Source organism: Chiloscyllium punctatum, chromosome 6 (genome assembly GCF_047496795.1).
Source record: "Chiloscyllium punctatum isolate Juve2018m chromosome 6, sChiPun1.3, whole genome shotgun sequence".
Classification (NCBI taxonomy): domain Eukaryota; kingdom Metazoa; phylum Chordata; class Chondrichthyes; order Orectolobiformes; family Hemiscylliidae; genus Chiloscyllium; species Chiloscyllium punctatum.
The window spans coordinates 37597345-37609537 of record NC_092744.1 but is presented as its reverse complement, the minus strand read 5'-3'; the positions used below and the strand labels follow the sequence as shown (position 1 = coordinate 37609537).

The 12193-nt window shown below is 40.2% G+C and overlaps 1 protein-coding gene across 4 annotated transcripts in view; it reads left to right on the top strand.

Moving 5' to 3' along the window:
- The first annotated feature begins 468 nt into the window (after positions 1-468).
- Positions 469-12193, top strand: part of dcun1d1 (DCN1, defective in cullin neddylation 1, domain containing 1 (S. cerevisiae)) — a 56571-nt gene continuing 44846 nt past the window's right edge. Inside the window, exons 1-2 of one of the 4 annotated variants that reach the window (XM_072572451.1) lie at positions 469-628; positions 10200-10416. In XM_072572451.1, the coding sequence (XP_072428552.1) occupies positions 626-628; positions 10200-10416 (220 nt within the window). In that variant the 5' untranslated portion in view covers positions 469-625. Of the gene's footprint in view, positions 629-723; positions 860-10193; positions 10417-12193 lie in introns of those variants that run through there. The other 3 variants (XR_011960885.1, XM_072572449.1, XM_072572450.1) reach the window with 3 other exon arrangements.

Here is a 12193-nt window from a genome sequence, read left to right as displayed (position 1 = left end):
AATATTTTAAATTTGCTGCGCTGTGCCAATCACCTGGTATTGAAGTAAAGTCCCTCCCATAGCACTCTGACGCAGCGAGACTGTTCAAGGGTTTTTTCGGCAATTCCAGCCTCAAGCTTTGTGTGTGTGTGAGTGCATGGAGAGGCGGTGCAACATTTTCCATTAATACACATTATTAAATTATTTGCCCTCTCAATCTCTTCGTCGAGCGACCCCTGTCCTCTCCACGATCCACACAGAGTAAAAACAAAATTGTTTTTGTCCTCTTCAAGGGGTGCAATAATTTCGAAGCAGCAGATAGTTTGGTAGTGAGTGAAGAAGGAGGGAGTAGAGTTTGCCAGTGGAAGCTTGGCTCATCCCCTTCTCCGCCCCCCTCCCCGAGTGGCTGTGGCTGTGGCTGTTAGTGACCGGGGGTTTGCAAACAGCGCGCGGCTCTAAGTTTACATCCGAGACTCTGACTCTGAGCCTGAGCCTCAGTGTGTGTGTGTGTATATGTGTGTGAGAGTGAGTGTGTACTGGGGAGGGGAGAGCGCGCTGCACTGCGCATGAGTGTCACCCACGGTGACTGCTAATTGTCCGTTTTTTTTTCTTTTTATTTTTTTTAAAGAGGCCCGAGCGCTTGAAGATGGTGAGTGTTTCTGCGATGGTTCTTTTTTTTCTCTCTCTCTGTAATCGCGTTTGGGGGAGATCGAGGCCGAGGCATCTCTCGGCGGTGCCCGGGGCCGGTGTGATGGTGGCGGGCCCGCCGCCCGGTTTGCTCCAGCCCGAGCCGGCCCGGCCCGGCCCGGCGTCTGGTGCCTCCACCTCCTCACCGACACATTCCCCATTGAACAGCCATCCCCCGACCCCCAGCTCCCCGGTGAGGTTTACCAAAGGGAGGGAGGGAGAGAGAGAGAGAGAAAGGGCGGAGGGGGGAAACCTTGGATGGGGCCAACCCCGAGTGACAGGCCTCTGGCTGCGGGGGGGGGGGGGGGGGGGGGGGGGGGGCTGTTCACCCTGAGCTGGCGGGCGCCCCACAGGAAAGAGGCCGGCGCCGTCATCACGCGAGGCCCGCTGCTTCCCGGGGCCTATACCAGACGGATGTGTGTTGGGGCTTCCTTTAATTCATCACTAACCTACACCCCCGTGGTTTATTTTTAAATTGAAATGCAGACGAGTTTGTGTAGCGGTGACCGAGGGCCGGTTTCATGGGTTGCCCTTCATACTCTGTGATACCCTCTTCCCTTGCTTGGGTATAAACCCCCCTGGCTTAGGTTTTTTTGGTCATTAAACATGTTCTGTTCCCTTTTTCCCATCTCCATTCTTGTCTGAACTACGCCACTGCAGAGTGTTTCTTCAGTTTTGCTCCGTTAATGTTTATTTGACAAATAGGAATAGCAACTAATTTCCTAATGAGGCTAATATTAATGTGTCATTCATGCCAACGCTTGTAACAATTACTAGCAAATGTTAGTCTTTATTGATGCTGTTTTAGATTCAGCAGTAAGGTCGAGTTTTTTCTAACTTTACCAGAAGTTAAAATGATTGTATTAGATACATTTTTATTTATGTAGCTCTCACAAAACCAGTTTGCTGCTATTCCGTGATTCTTTTCATGTATGATTCAGCTACCAGGACTTTATCGTACTTGAGCATTGTTAATTTTTATGGCAAATTTGAGTTAGGTGAATCTCGTAGTTTGCAAAGTAAAATGTTTTTGAAAATGGCTTCATAAGTAGGTTTAAAAGTAATTAATGCACTCACTTGTGCATTGTTTCTCCAATATGGGGAAAAATGGCTACTTGAGTGAAGAGCTAAGTAGTGTAATCAAAGGTTTCAAATTCTGATGACCCTCAAGACTACACTGTCAAAAGGCACTTAACCATTTGATTTGAACTATGGCCCCAAAACAAAAAAAAAAGAAATATTGAAGAAGTCTTGAACTCTTTTTGACACATTTAAGATAGAATAAAACCATGTAATGTTCCAAGAATTTTTGCCTTTGACTTCTGCCATTTGGAACAATATCGATTCTTTACAAGGTTAGTGTGATTTAAATACTGAACATTCCTTTCCTATTCCTTTTTCTACAGTGATGGGGATGTTGATGTATATTTGCTGTAGAACTTCTAAGTAATTATGTTTCCAAATGCTGTCATTTCAGTAGTTATAGTCTGATCATCCAATCCTTGTCTTAATATCACAGTGTGTTTGGAAAATGGAATATGATGATGATTGGTGTCTTCATAACTAAATTATTACACTCCATTGTAATATACTCCAATTCACTTGATCTGCACCCCATAAGACCATAAAATATAGGAGTGGAAGTAAGGCCATTCGGCCCATCGAGTCCACTCCGCCATTTAATTATGGCTGATGGGCATTTCAACTCCACTTACCCGCATTCTCCCCGTAGCCCTTAATTCCTTGTGACGTCAAGAGTTTATCAATCCCGGCCTTGAAGACATTTAGCATCCCGGCCTCCACTGCACTCTGCGGCAATGAATTCCATAGGCCCACCACTCTCTGGCTGAAGAAATGTCTCCGCATTTCTGTTCTGAATTTACCCCCTCTAATTCTAAGGCTGTGTCCACGGGTCCTAGTCTCCTCACCTATCGGAAACAATTTCTTAGCGTCCACCCTTTCCAAGCCATGTATTATCTTGTAAGTTTCTATTAGATCTCCCCTTAATCTTCTAAACTTCAATGAATACAATCCCAGGATCCTCAGCTGTTCCTCGGATGTTGGACCTGCCATTCCAGGAATCATCCGTGTGAATCTCTGCTGGACACGCTCCAGTGCCAGTATATCCCTCCTGAGGTGTGGGGCCCAAAACTGGACACAGTACTCCAATGGGGCCTAACCAGAGCTTTATAAAGTCCCAGTAGCACATCGCTGCTTTTATATTCCAACCCTCTTGAGATAAATGACAACATTGTATTCACTTTCTTAATCACGGATTCAACCTGCATGTTTCCCTTTAGAGAATCCTCGACTAGCACTCCCAGATCCCTTTGTACTTTGGCTTTATGAATTTTGTCACTGTTTAGAGAGTAGTCCGTGCTTGTATTCTTTTTTCTAAAGTGCAAGACCTCACATTTGCTCACGTTGAATTTCATCAGCCATTACCTGGACCACTCTCCCAAACTGTCTAGGTCCTTCTGCAGTCTCCCCACTTCCTCAGTACTACCTGCCTATCCACCTAACTTCGTATCATTGGCAAACTTCGCTAGAATGTCCCCGGTCCCTTCATCCAGATCATTAATATATAACGCGAACAGCTGCGGCCCCAACACTGAACCCTGCGGGACACCACTTGTCACCGGCTGCCGTTCCGAAAAAGAACCTTTTATCCCAACTCTCTACCTTCTGTCAGACAGCCAATCCTCAATCCATGCCAGTAGCTCACCTCGAACACCATGGGCCCTCACCTTACTCAGCAGCCTCCCATATGGCACCTTATCAAAGGCCTTTTGGAAGTCTAGATAGACCACATCCTCTGGGTTTCACTGGTCTAACCTACTTGTCACCTCTTCAAAGAATTCTAACAGGTTTGTCAGGCATGACCTCCCCTTACTAAATCCATGTTGACTTGTTCTAATCCTACCCTGCTCTTCCAAGAATTTAGAAACATCATCCTTAACGATGGATTCTAGAATTTTACCAACAACAGAGGTTAGGCTAATTGGCCTATAATTTTCCATCTTTTGTCTTGATCCTTTCTTGAACAAGGGGGTTACAACAGCGATCTTCCAATCATCCGTGACTTTCCCTGACTCAAGTGACTTTTGAAAGATCTCAACCAATGCCTCCGCTATTTCCTCAGCCACCTCCCTCAGAACTCTAGAATGTAGCCCATTGGGGCCAGGCGATTTGTCAATTTTAAGACCTTTTGGCTTTTCTAGCACTATCTCTTTTGTAATGGCAACCATACTCAACTCAGCCCCCTGACTCCCTTTAATTGATGGGATATTATTCATGTCTTCCACTGTGAAGACTGACGCAAAGTACTTATTAAGTTCTCCAGCCATTTCCTTATCTCCCATCACTAGCCTTCCAGCATCAGTTTGAAGTGGCCCAATGTCTACTTTTGCCTGTTGTTTGTTTCTTATGTATTGAAAGAAACTTTTACTATCATTTCTAATATTACTGGCCAGCCTACCTTCATATTTGATCCTCTCCTTCCTTATTTCTCTCTTTGTTATCCTGTGTTTGTTTTTGTAGCCTTCCCAATCTTCTGATTTCCCATTGCTCTTGGCCACTTTATAGGATCTGTCTTTTTCTTTGATACATTTCCTGACTTCCTTTGTCAGCCATGGCTGTCTAATCCCTCCCTGGATAATCTTTCTTTTGTTGGGGATGAACCTCTGTACAGTGTCCTTAATTATACCTACAAACTCCTGCCATTTTTCCTCTACTGTCTTCCCTGCTAGGCTCTGCTTCCAGTCGATTTTCGTCAGTTCCTCTCTCATGCCCTCGTAATTACCTTTATTAATCTGTAACACCATTACATCCGATTTTGCCTTCTCTCTTTCAAACTGCAGACTGAACTCTACCATATTATGATCGCTGCTTCCTAAGGGTTCCCTTACTTTAAGATCTTTTATCAAGTCTGGTTCATTACATAGCACTAGGTTCAGAATAGCCTGCTCCCTTGTGGGCTCCATGACAAGCTGTTCCAAAAAGCCATCCTGTAAGCATTCCATGAATTCCTTTTCTTTGGATCCACTGGCTACATTATTTACCCAGTCCACCTGCATATTGAAGTCCCCCATGATCCCCGTGACCTTGCCTTTCTGACATGCCTTTTCAATTTCCCAGTACATGTTGCACCCCTGGTTCTGACCCCTGTTAGGAGGTCTGTACATAACTCCCATTATGGTTTTTTTGCCTTTGTGGTTCCTCAATTCCACCCACACAGACTCCACATCATCCGACCCCATCTGACAGATGAAATATCTGCTTCCTTCAAATGTATTATAACTTCTCATCTGGAAGAAGGGAAACAAATTCATGGGAACAGCAATCACCTCCATTATCTGCTCCCAGTTACACAATATCCATACTGGGATATATGTTGCTTCTATTTCCTGGGCCAAAAACTTAGAACTCATCTGAAAGCAGTGTCGGAGCACAGATACCATAAGGATTGCAGTGGTTCAAAAAGGAACATTTCCTTAAAGGCAATTAGAGACTGGACAATAAATGCCTGTAATCCCTATATCCTTAGAGTGAAACATAATAAAGGTTACATTGAAACTCAACAAAAATTGAGAACCTGTGTGATATGAGCATGTGTGTTAGTTTTTTTTTATTGTTTAGATCTGATAACTATGGGAAAATACTGGATTAACATTTTCACACTTGTCTTTGTACTACACACCTTTTGCATATTTCCATTTTGTTTCACTGAGCTGTTACTTTTCATTTTGTGGCAGACATTTGATCAGAATTTCCAGACATTTAAAAATGTTTGTGCTAATATGAAAAAGTCTGCTTGTTTCATCAGATCAGATTTGCTTACATTACGTTCACGATATCAGATCGTTAACATTTCAAAAATGATTGTGCTTTGATTTTGGATCATTTGGCTTTTGCTGATGAGTAGTCAGAGCTGTACAATGTAGAAAAATGGACTGTGGCCCATCAAGTCTGTGCTGGTCAAAAAAACCCACTAAACTCTTTGAATCCAATTTTTCAGCACTTAGCCCATAACCTCGTATGCCTTGGCATCACAAGTGTATATCTAAATAATTCTTATGTCCACCTATACCACCCTTATGGACAGTGTGTTTCAGGTTCCCACCACCCTCTAAGTGAAACATTTGCTCACAATCTCTCTCCATAGCTAAAAGAATCCATCCAGGCAGCATCCTGGTAAATCTCCTCTGGGCACTCATTGGTGCAATTGCGTCCCTTCTATTATGTGGATTCCAGAATTGCATACAATACTCTGTGGCCTAACCAACTTTTCATACAGTTCCAGCATAACCTCGCTGCTCTTAAACTCTGTGCCTCAGCTAATAAAGAGACAAAGAAACTGCAGATGCTGGAATCCAAGGTAGACAAGCAGGAGGCTGGAAGAACACAGCAAGCCAGGCAGCATTAGGAGGGGGAGGAGTCGACCTTTTGGGTGTAACTGTTCTTCAAGATGAGGGTGGGTGTAAGAGGAGCTGCAAATATGTGCAGCTCCCTTATACCCACCGCCAGTCTTGGAGAAGGGTTACATCCAAAACATGACTTCTCCACCTTTTGATGCTGCTCGGCCAATAAAGGCAAGAATCTTCTGTGCCTTCTTAATAATTTACGGGACTGGTGGACATGCACACTAAGGTTCTTCATTCTTGGTATTTTACAGGGTCCTGCAGTTTATCATGTATTCCCTTGCGTTGTTTCTCTTGCCCAAGTGCATCACCTCACACTTATCCAGATTGAATTTTGCCACTGATCAGCTCATTTAACCAGCCAGTTTATCTCTTCCTATAATCTAAGACACTCTCTGTCATATTTAGCAATTTTTGAATCATCCATGAACTTACTGATCAGCCCTCCTACATTCAGGTCTAAATTGTTTATATAAATCACAAACTGCAAGGCCCCAACACTGATCACTTTGGAACCCCACCAGACATGGGCTTTAGTCACAAAACCACCCTTGACCATCACCCTCTGCTTTTTGCTACTCAGCTAATTCAGGATCTAATTTGTGAAATTTCATTGGATCCCATTGGCTTTTACCCTCACTATCGGAGTTTAAGCTTAATTTTAATTGTGTATGCAAGCATCCTTGATTTATACCATATTGATTTTTTTCTAGGCAGATCCTAGGTTTTATTCTAGTCTGAGTGCATTGATCTCAGCCAAGTTGTAATTTGGGATTCTACATTTGTTTTGAGATGATGAGTTAGTAAGAGGAAAAACAACCTTTGGGTTCCTACTACTGTGTGCTCTTAGCAACCTAACCTTGAAGTCCATTTGTGGGGACTTTTCGGTAAGGATTTTGAGTCCTAGTGGTGCTGGAAAAGCGCAGCAGGTTGATGTCGATTTTCCTGCTCCTCGGATGCTGCCTGACCTGCTGTGCTTTTCCAGCAACACTCTGACCTAAACTCTGGTTTCCAGCATTTGCTGAACTCGGTAAGGATGTCTGGATTGATTTCAGCTGAGATGCTCGCAAAGATTTAGTGGTGTGCTGAATTACCTTATAGACAAGCCATCCACAGACATCTCGGACTTGTGAAACTGTACGTTGACAAGTCATTGATGTTATAAGGAGGGAAATGTGTTTCTGAAACAAGTAAATTCCATCTTTTATTCTGACAGTATTAAGTTTGACAAAAAACTGTTTCTAGTTTAGTGTATTTTTTGAATTCAGTGCTTAGGGATGTTGGTCAACCAGGGCAGATTTTGTTACTCAATTTCAATATGCATTAATGCATATATTTTCTTAATGTGCTGAATTGGAAAGAAAAGCATTAATATTTAATTCTAGGAAGTATTTTGTTGTAAGAGACTTACTTTGTAAAGCTAGATTTTGCATTCACGTGTAGAACATTTCGATGTATTTCATAAAGTTGTAATTTTCTTAATACTTTGAATGAGAAAACTGAAGGATGCTACTAATTCTGTGACCTTTTCCTATTAGGAATCCTGTTTCTTGACATAATTGTAGAGCTGCAATATTATTGTCTTCATACTGATTCAGTATATTATAGAAGAGAGTTTTTTAAAAATAGGAATCTTTTACAGATTATGGCAATTTTTCATTGTGTAGAATTTAAAACATCCACATCATTATACCTGTAATTGACAGCATTGAATATGCTGAGCAATCCGGTTAACTGTACTCAAGCTAATGAACTTATGGTGTGTAATATTTGAATGGAAAATTCTGATCTATGCTTGAGGGATTGCCTAATTTTGTTTAAATCTCAGCATGGTGATAACTACTTACTTTTGAAGATGAGTTCTAATTGATATCAAATTTTTCTTTTCCTTTATCGTGGCTGGTTATCTCAATGGTACAATGAATTAGATTTTAAAGTTGGCTTTTAATCTTTGAATTTGCTTTTTGCAAATTGCTGTCATAAAATCTTAACTAATTTTAGAAATTTTAAGTTTTAGCTTTATCTGTCTTGTATAACTCAGGTCTGAATCTTTTAAACATTGCAAGTTATTTCTATAGTTTCTTATCTCTTAGCAATGAAATACTTGATAATTAAATGTGGTGGTTTCAGATTTTGTAACATTTAAAAAAGTACATGTGAATTCTGAACCTCAACATGAGATCTAATTCATTTGCCAGATACACTACATCTTAGGTTTCAGTTCTGAAATACATGTTGTAATGTCATTGGGATGTGCCAGATCAATCCCGTCTTTGGCATTAGAGAGCTATTTTTAGTTTTTCAGAGGGAGGGCCAAACATTTGATGTCTTTGCTAACATTTTGTTACAGCATTCATTTTGGGGTAGAGACAGTAAAGCCGTCTTAAGTATACGTTTGATTTGACTGTGTATGAGTAGAATTGGGCAACTAATATGTGAGTGGAGATTTTATTTTACTTGGTCTTAGATCACCTAGGCCTTACTTTGTTCCAATACTTGCTACCTCAGAAAATTAACATATCATTAAAATATAATTTTAGTCATATCCAAAGTCAAGTATGTTTAAAAATTTGAGATATTTTATTTGAATACCAAAAGAATATTCTACAAAATAGTTATTGCAAGCTCTGAAAAATGTTACTGAACAAAGGATATGACTTTTCAGCTTCATTTTGCTGCAGATAGATTTTTCATCTGAACTTAATCTCAGATCTCTGTTTTTCTGTGTTCTGCCTTACTTTGCAAGTACTGTATACTGAGACTGTATTCAGTGGAGTCCTCTGGGTCTATTCTGCTACCTAGTAGCTCTCTTGTAGGTTCTTTTCAGCAACCCCTGAGACTTCACAATTTTTTTTGATTAGATTGGATCTGTTTCTGCTGATTTCCATTCCATTCTGGATGGTATTCCCATTTGCTCAATTGTCTTTGCTCGTTGTTTTTGCTGTTGCACTTCTAGTTGTTCACCAATTTGCTTGACCTGATGGAGCTGAATCCTTAAGCTCTTGTCTTCAATGTAGCTGCTCTGTAGATCTACTCCTTCATCCACACTGATCTGATGGCTTCTTGGCCTTTGCGATATTCTTCACTTGATGGTCTCTGGATAAATTATGGCACCATTTGTAATCTTTCTAACAGGGACTAACCTCACAAATGCTTTTAAATTTCACTTGCCCTCACTGATGTCTCTTTGGACACTTGTGGATTAAGGATCACTGCACTAACACTTAATGTTTTTGTCTCGAATGTCTTGTTCACTCATTTAACAGTTGTCTTATGGTTGAATCATATGTGGATCATCCTGGCTTTGAAAGAAAGTTAGTTCTTTCCCTTTGGTCTCGCCTTTGTAGATGTCATGTCTTGGAGTAAGACCTTCTCTTCCATTGCATGTCCTTGCTGACCTATATTGACTTATTTTCTCCTGATGACTCGTATTTAAAATGCATCCCTTAAAGAGGGCTTGTCATTCCTTACGTTCTAACTACCTCTAGGGCTATAATCCCTCTCTAAACTATTTACCTATTTAGCTTTCTCTGGCTCAGTTGAGGCTGGTCTGAACTGAAAATTTCCCCTTGTTCTTCTGTGATATGATATGATTTGAGTAGACTACTTTAGTTGACTGGTTCTTCAACTTCTAATGACCCACATTTAAACAGTGTTTTGTTTAACACTGATTCAAGCCACAAGCCTAATGAACCCAGTTCTGGAAGTGAGTTAATCAGCAGCCTTTGAACTTTTACTTTTTGCTCTTCTAGAAAATTAAATCCATAAATAGTTGTACAGTGTAGCATCCTTTTTATATATGTGGTTATATTTTAAATGCTTAGTGTTATGTGAAACAATTGACTAACACTAGACAAATGCTAAATATAATGAATGTAAGAAGTTGTTAACCATATGCAATGCATCAATTATGTAAATTATTACAATGGGTATCTGTTGTTAAAAGGCTTAAACTTTTTTTTTAAAGTTGAATTTTTTAATATTGGCTGGATCAGCTTTTTCTTGCAGTGGTGTTTGCTGTATGTTCTGGGATCTGATTGTGTGTCTTCAGCATCTCCAAGTAAACAATGCATAAACTAAAGTACTAACAACTTGTTCCTTTATCCTATGCAGAACAAGCTGAAGTCCTCACAGAAGGATAAAGTGCGTCAGTTTATGGTCTTCACACAGTCCAGTGAGAAAACTGCAGTATGTTGTTTATCGCAAAATGACTGGAAATTAGATGTTGCTACAGACAATTTTTTTCAAAATCCAGAACTTTATGTTCGTGAAAGTCTGAAAGGTTCATTGGATAGAAAGAGATTAGAACAGTTATACCATAGATATAGAGGTAAGTGAAGCCTTTGTATTTATGAAGTATAAAGATTGCTCATTGAAGTGTGGAACTTCTTTCTAAACTTCAGTCATCAGCTTTGACCTATTAACCTTTAGCGTCTTTTGACAATATTTTAGCCATTTTACAGCTATTGTAGTATTTGAGTACACTCTTAAAGGTTCAATATTTTGCCAAAGAAAGAACTAATTAAAACTAATTGTTTGAGGTACTCCCCGTGCCATGGTACAACGGACTGATCTCATTGATGTTATATCTCATAGGTAATGTGTATGTTTCACCAAAAATTTGAAAGCAAATCAATGCATGCACACTCTTAGTAACTGGTTGAAAGGGCATTGATGTTGAAGAGTGGTGACTTAGGTTTTGATCCTGTATGCAGAAGTACCAGCATACAATCATCCATCTTGTGAAAAGAGCTCCCAATCTTTGTTTTCTTAATATGTAAATAGAATAGTAACCATTGTATTTTGAAGCATAAAAAATCTTGGTGATTTGAGAGCTTTTGGGAAGGATGGGGCCAGGGCAAGAAATGGAAAAGAGATGGAAAGGAAACATCTATCTTGTTCTATAAGAGATTGTATTACCAGTGATACTGACTTGCATAAAGATAATTGACTTGTTTTTCATTAAGGCTGATGATATCTTGCTGCAAGTAGCATCAAAGGTAGACAGTGTAGGAAAAGCTATTTGGCATGCTTGCCTTCATAGGTCAGAGCATTGAGTTCAGGAGTTGGGATGTAATATTGCAGCTGAACTGGATGTTAGCAAGGCCACTTTTGGAGTACTGCATACAGTTCTAGTCGGTCTACTCCAGGAAGGGTGTTATTGAATCACAAAGGGAATGCAGCAAAGATTTGAGTTATAAGGAGAGTCTGGATACCTTGGGAGTTCTATCCTCTGTAGCATCGGAGATTGAGGGGTGAACTTAGAGGTTTATTAAATCATGAGGAGCAAAGATAATGTGAATAGCAAAGGTCTTTTTCCAGGGGAGGGGAGTTCAAAACTAGAGGGCATATGTTTAAGGTGAGAGGGGAAAGATTTAAAAGGGACCTGAGGCAACTTTTTATACACAGACCACCCTGTGTGGATGTGGAATGAACTGTCAGGCAATGTGATAGATGTAGATACAGTTACAATATTTAAGATGCATTTGGATAGGTACATGAATAGGGAATGTTTAGAAGGATATGGGCCAAATGCAAGCAAATGGGACAACTTTAATTTGGAAAACCTGGTTGGTGTGGACTAGCTGGACCAAATGATCTGTTTCTGTGCTTTATGATTCTGACTCTGACTCAACAGGTTTGATGCCTGAAAGGTGTTTCCCTGGAGTGGCGAAATGTCTAAAATTAGGAGCATTGTCTTAGTTTTAAACCAGTTAAGACTGAATGTGGGGCTTTCTTTTAAATTTTGAAATGGTGAATCTTTGGAACGCTTCACTTCAGAGAGTGGTGATGGCTTATTCATTGAGTATATTCGGGAAGGAACTGATTGATTTCTAGATAAAAGATATCCAGAGGTAAGGAGATAAAGGTGGAAGATCAGTCATTTTTTAGTGTGCAAGCTATCTATTCTGAAGCGTGGCTCACAATCCACTATATAGTACATGATTAGACTTACAGGATCGTTCATCACAAATTATTTCTATCTGCAGTTACCAATTGTTTTTTAAAATAATTTGAAAGTTTTATCTAAACTCTTTATAAGGTGGCGACCGAGTAGACTGTGGTTTATAAGTAGAACAAGACCTCTGGTCCTTACACAAAAATGG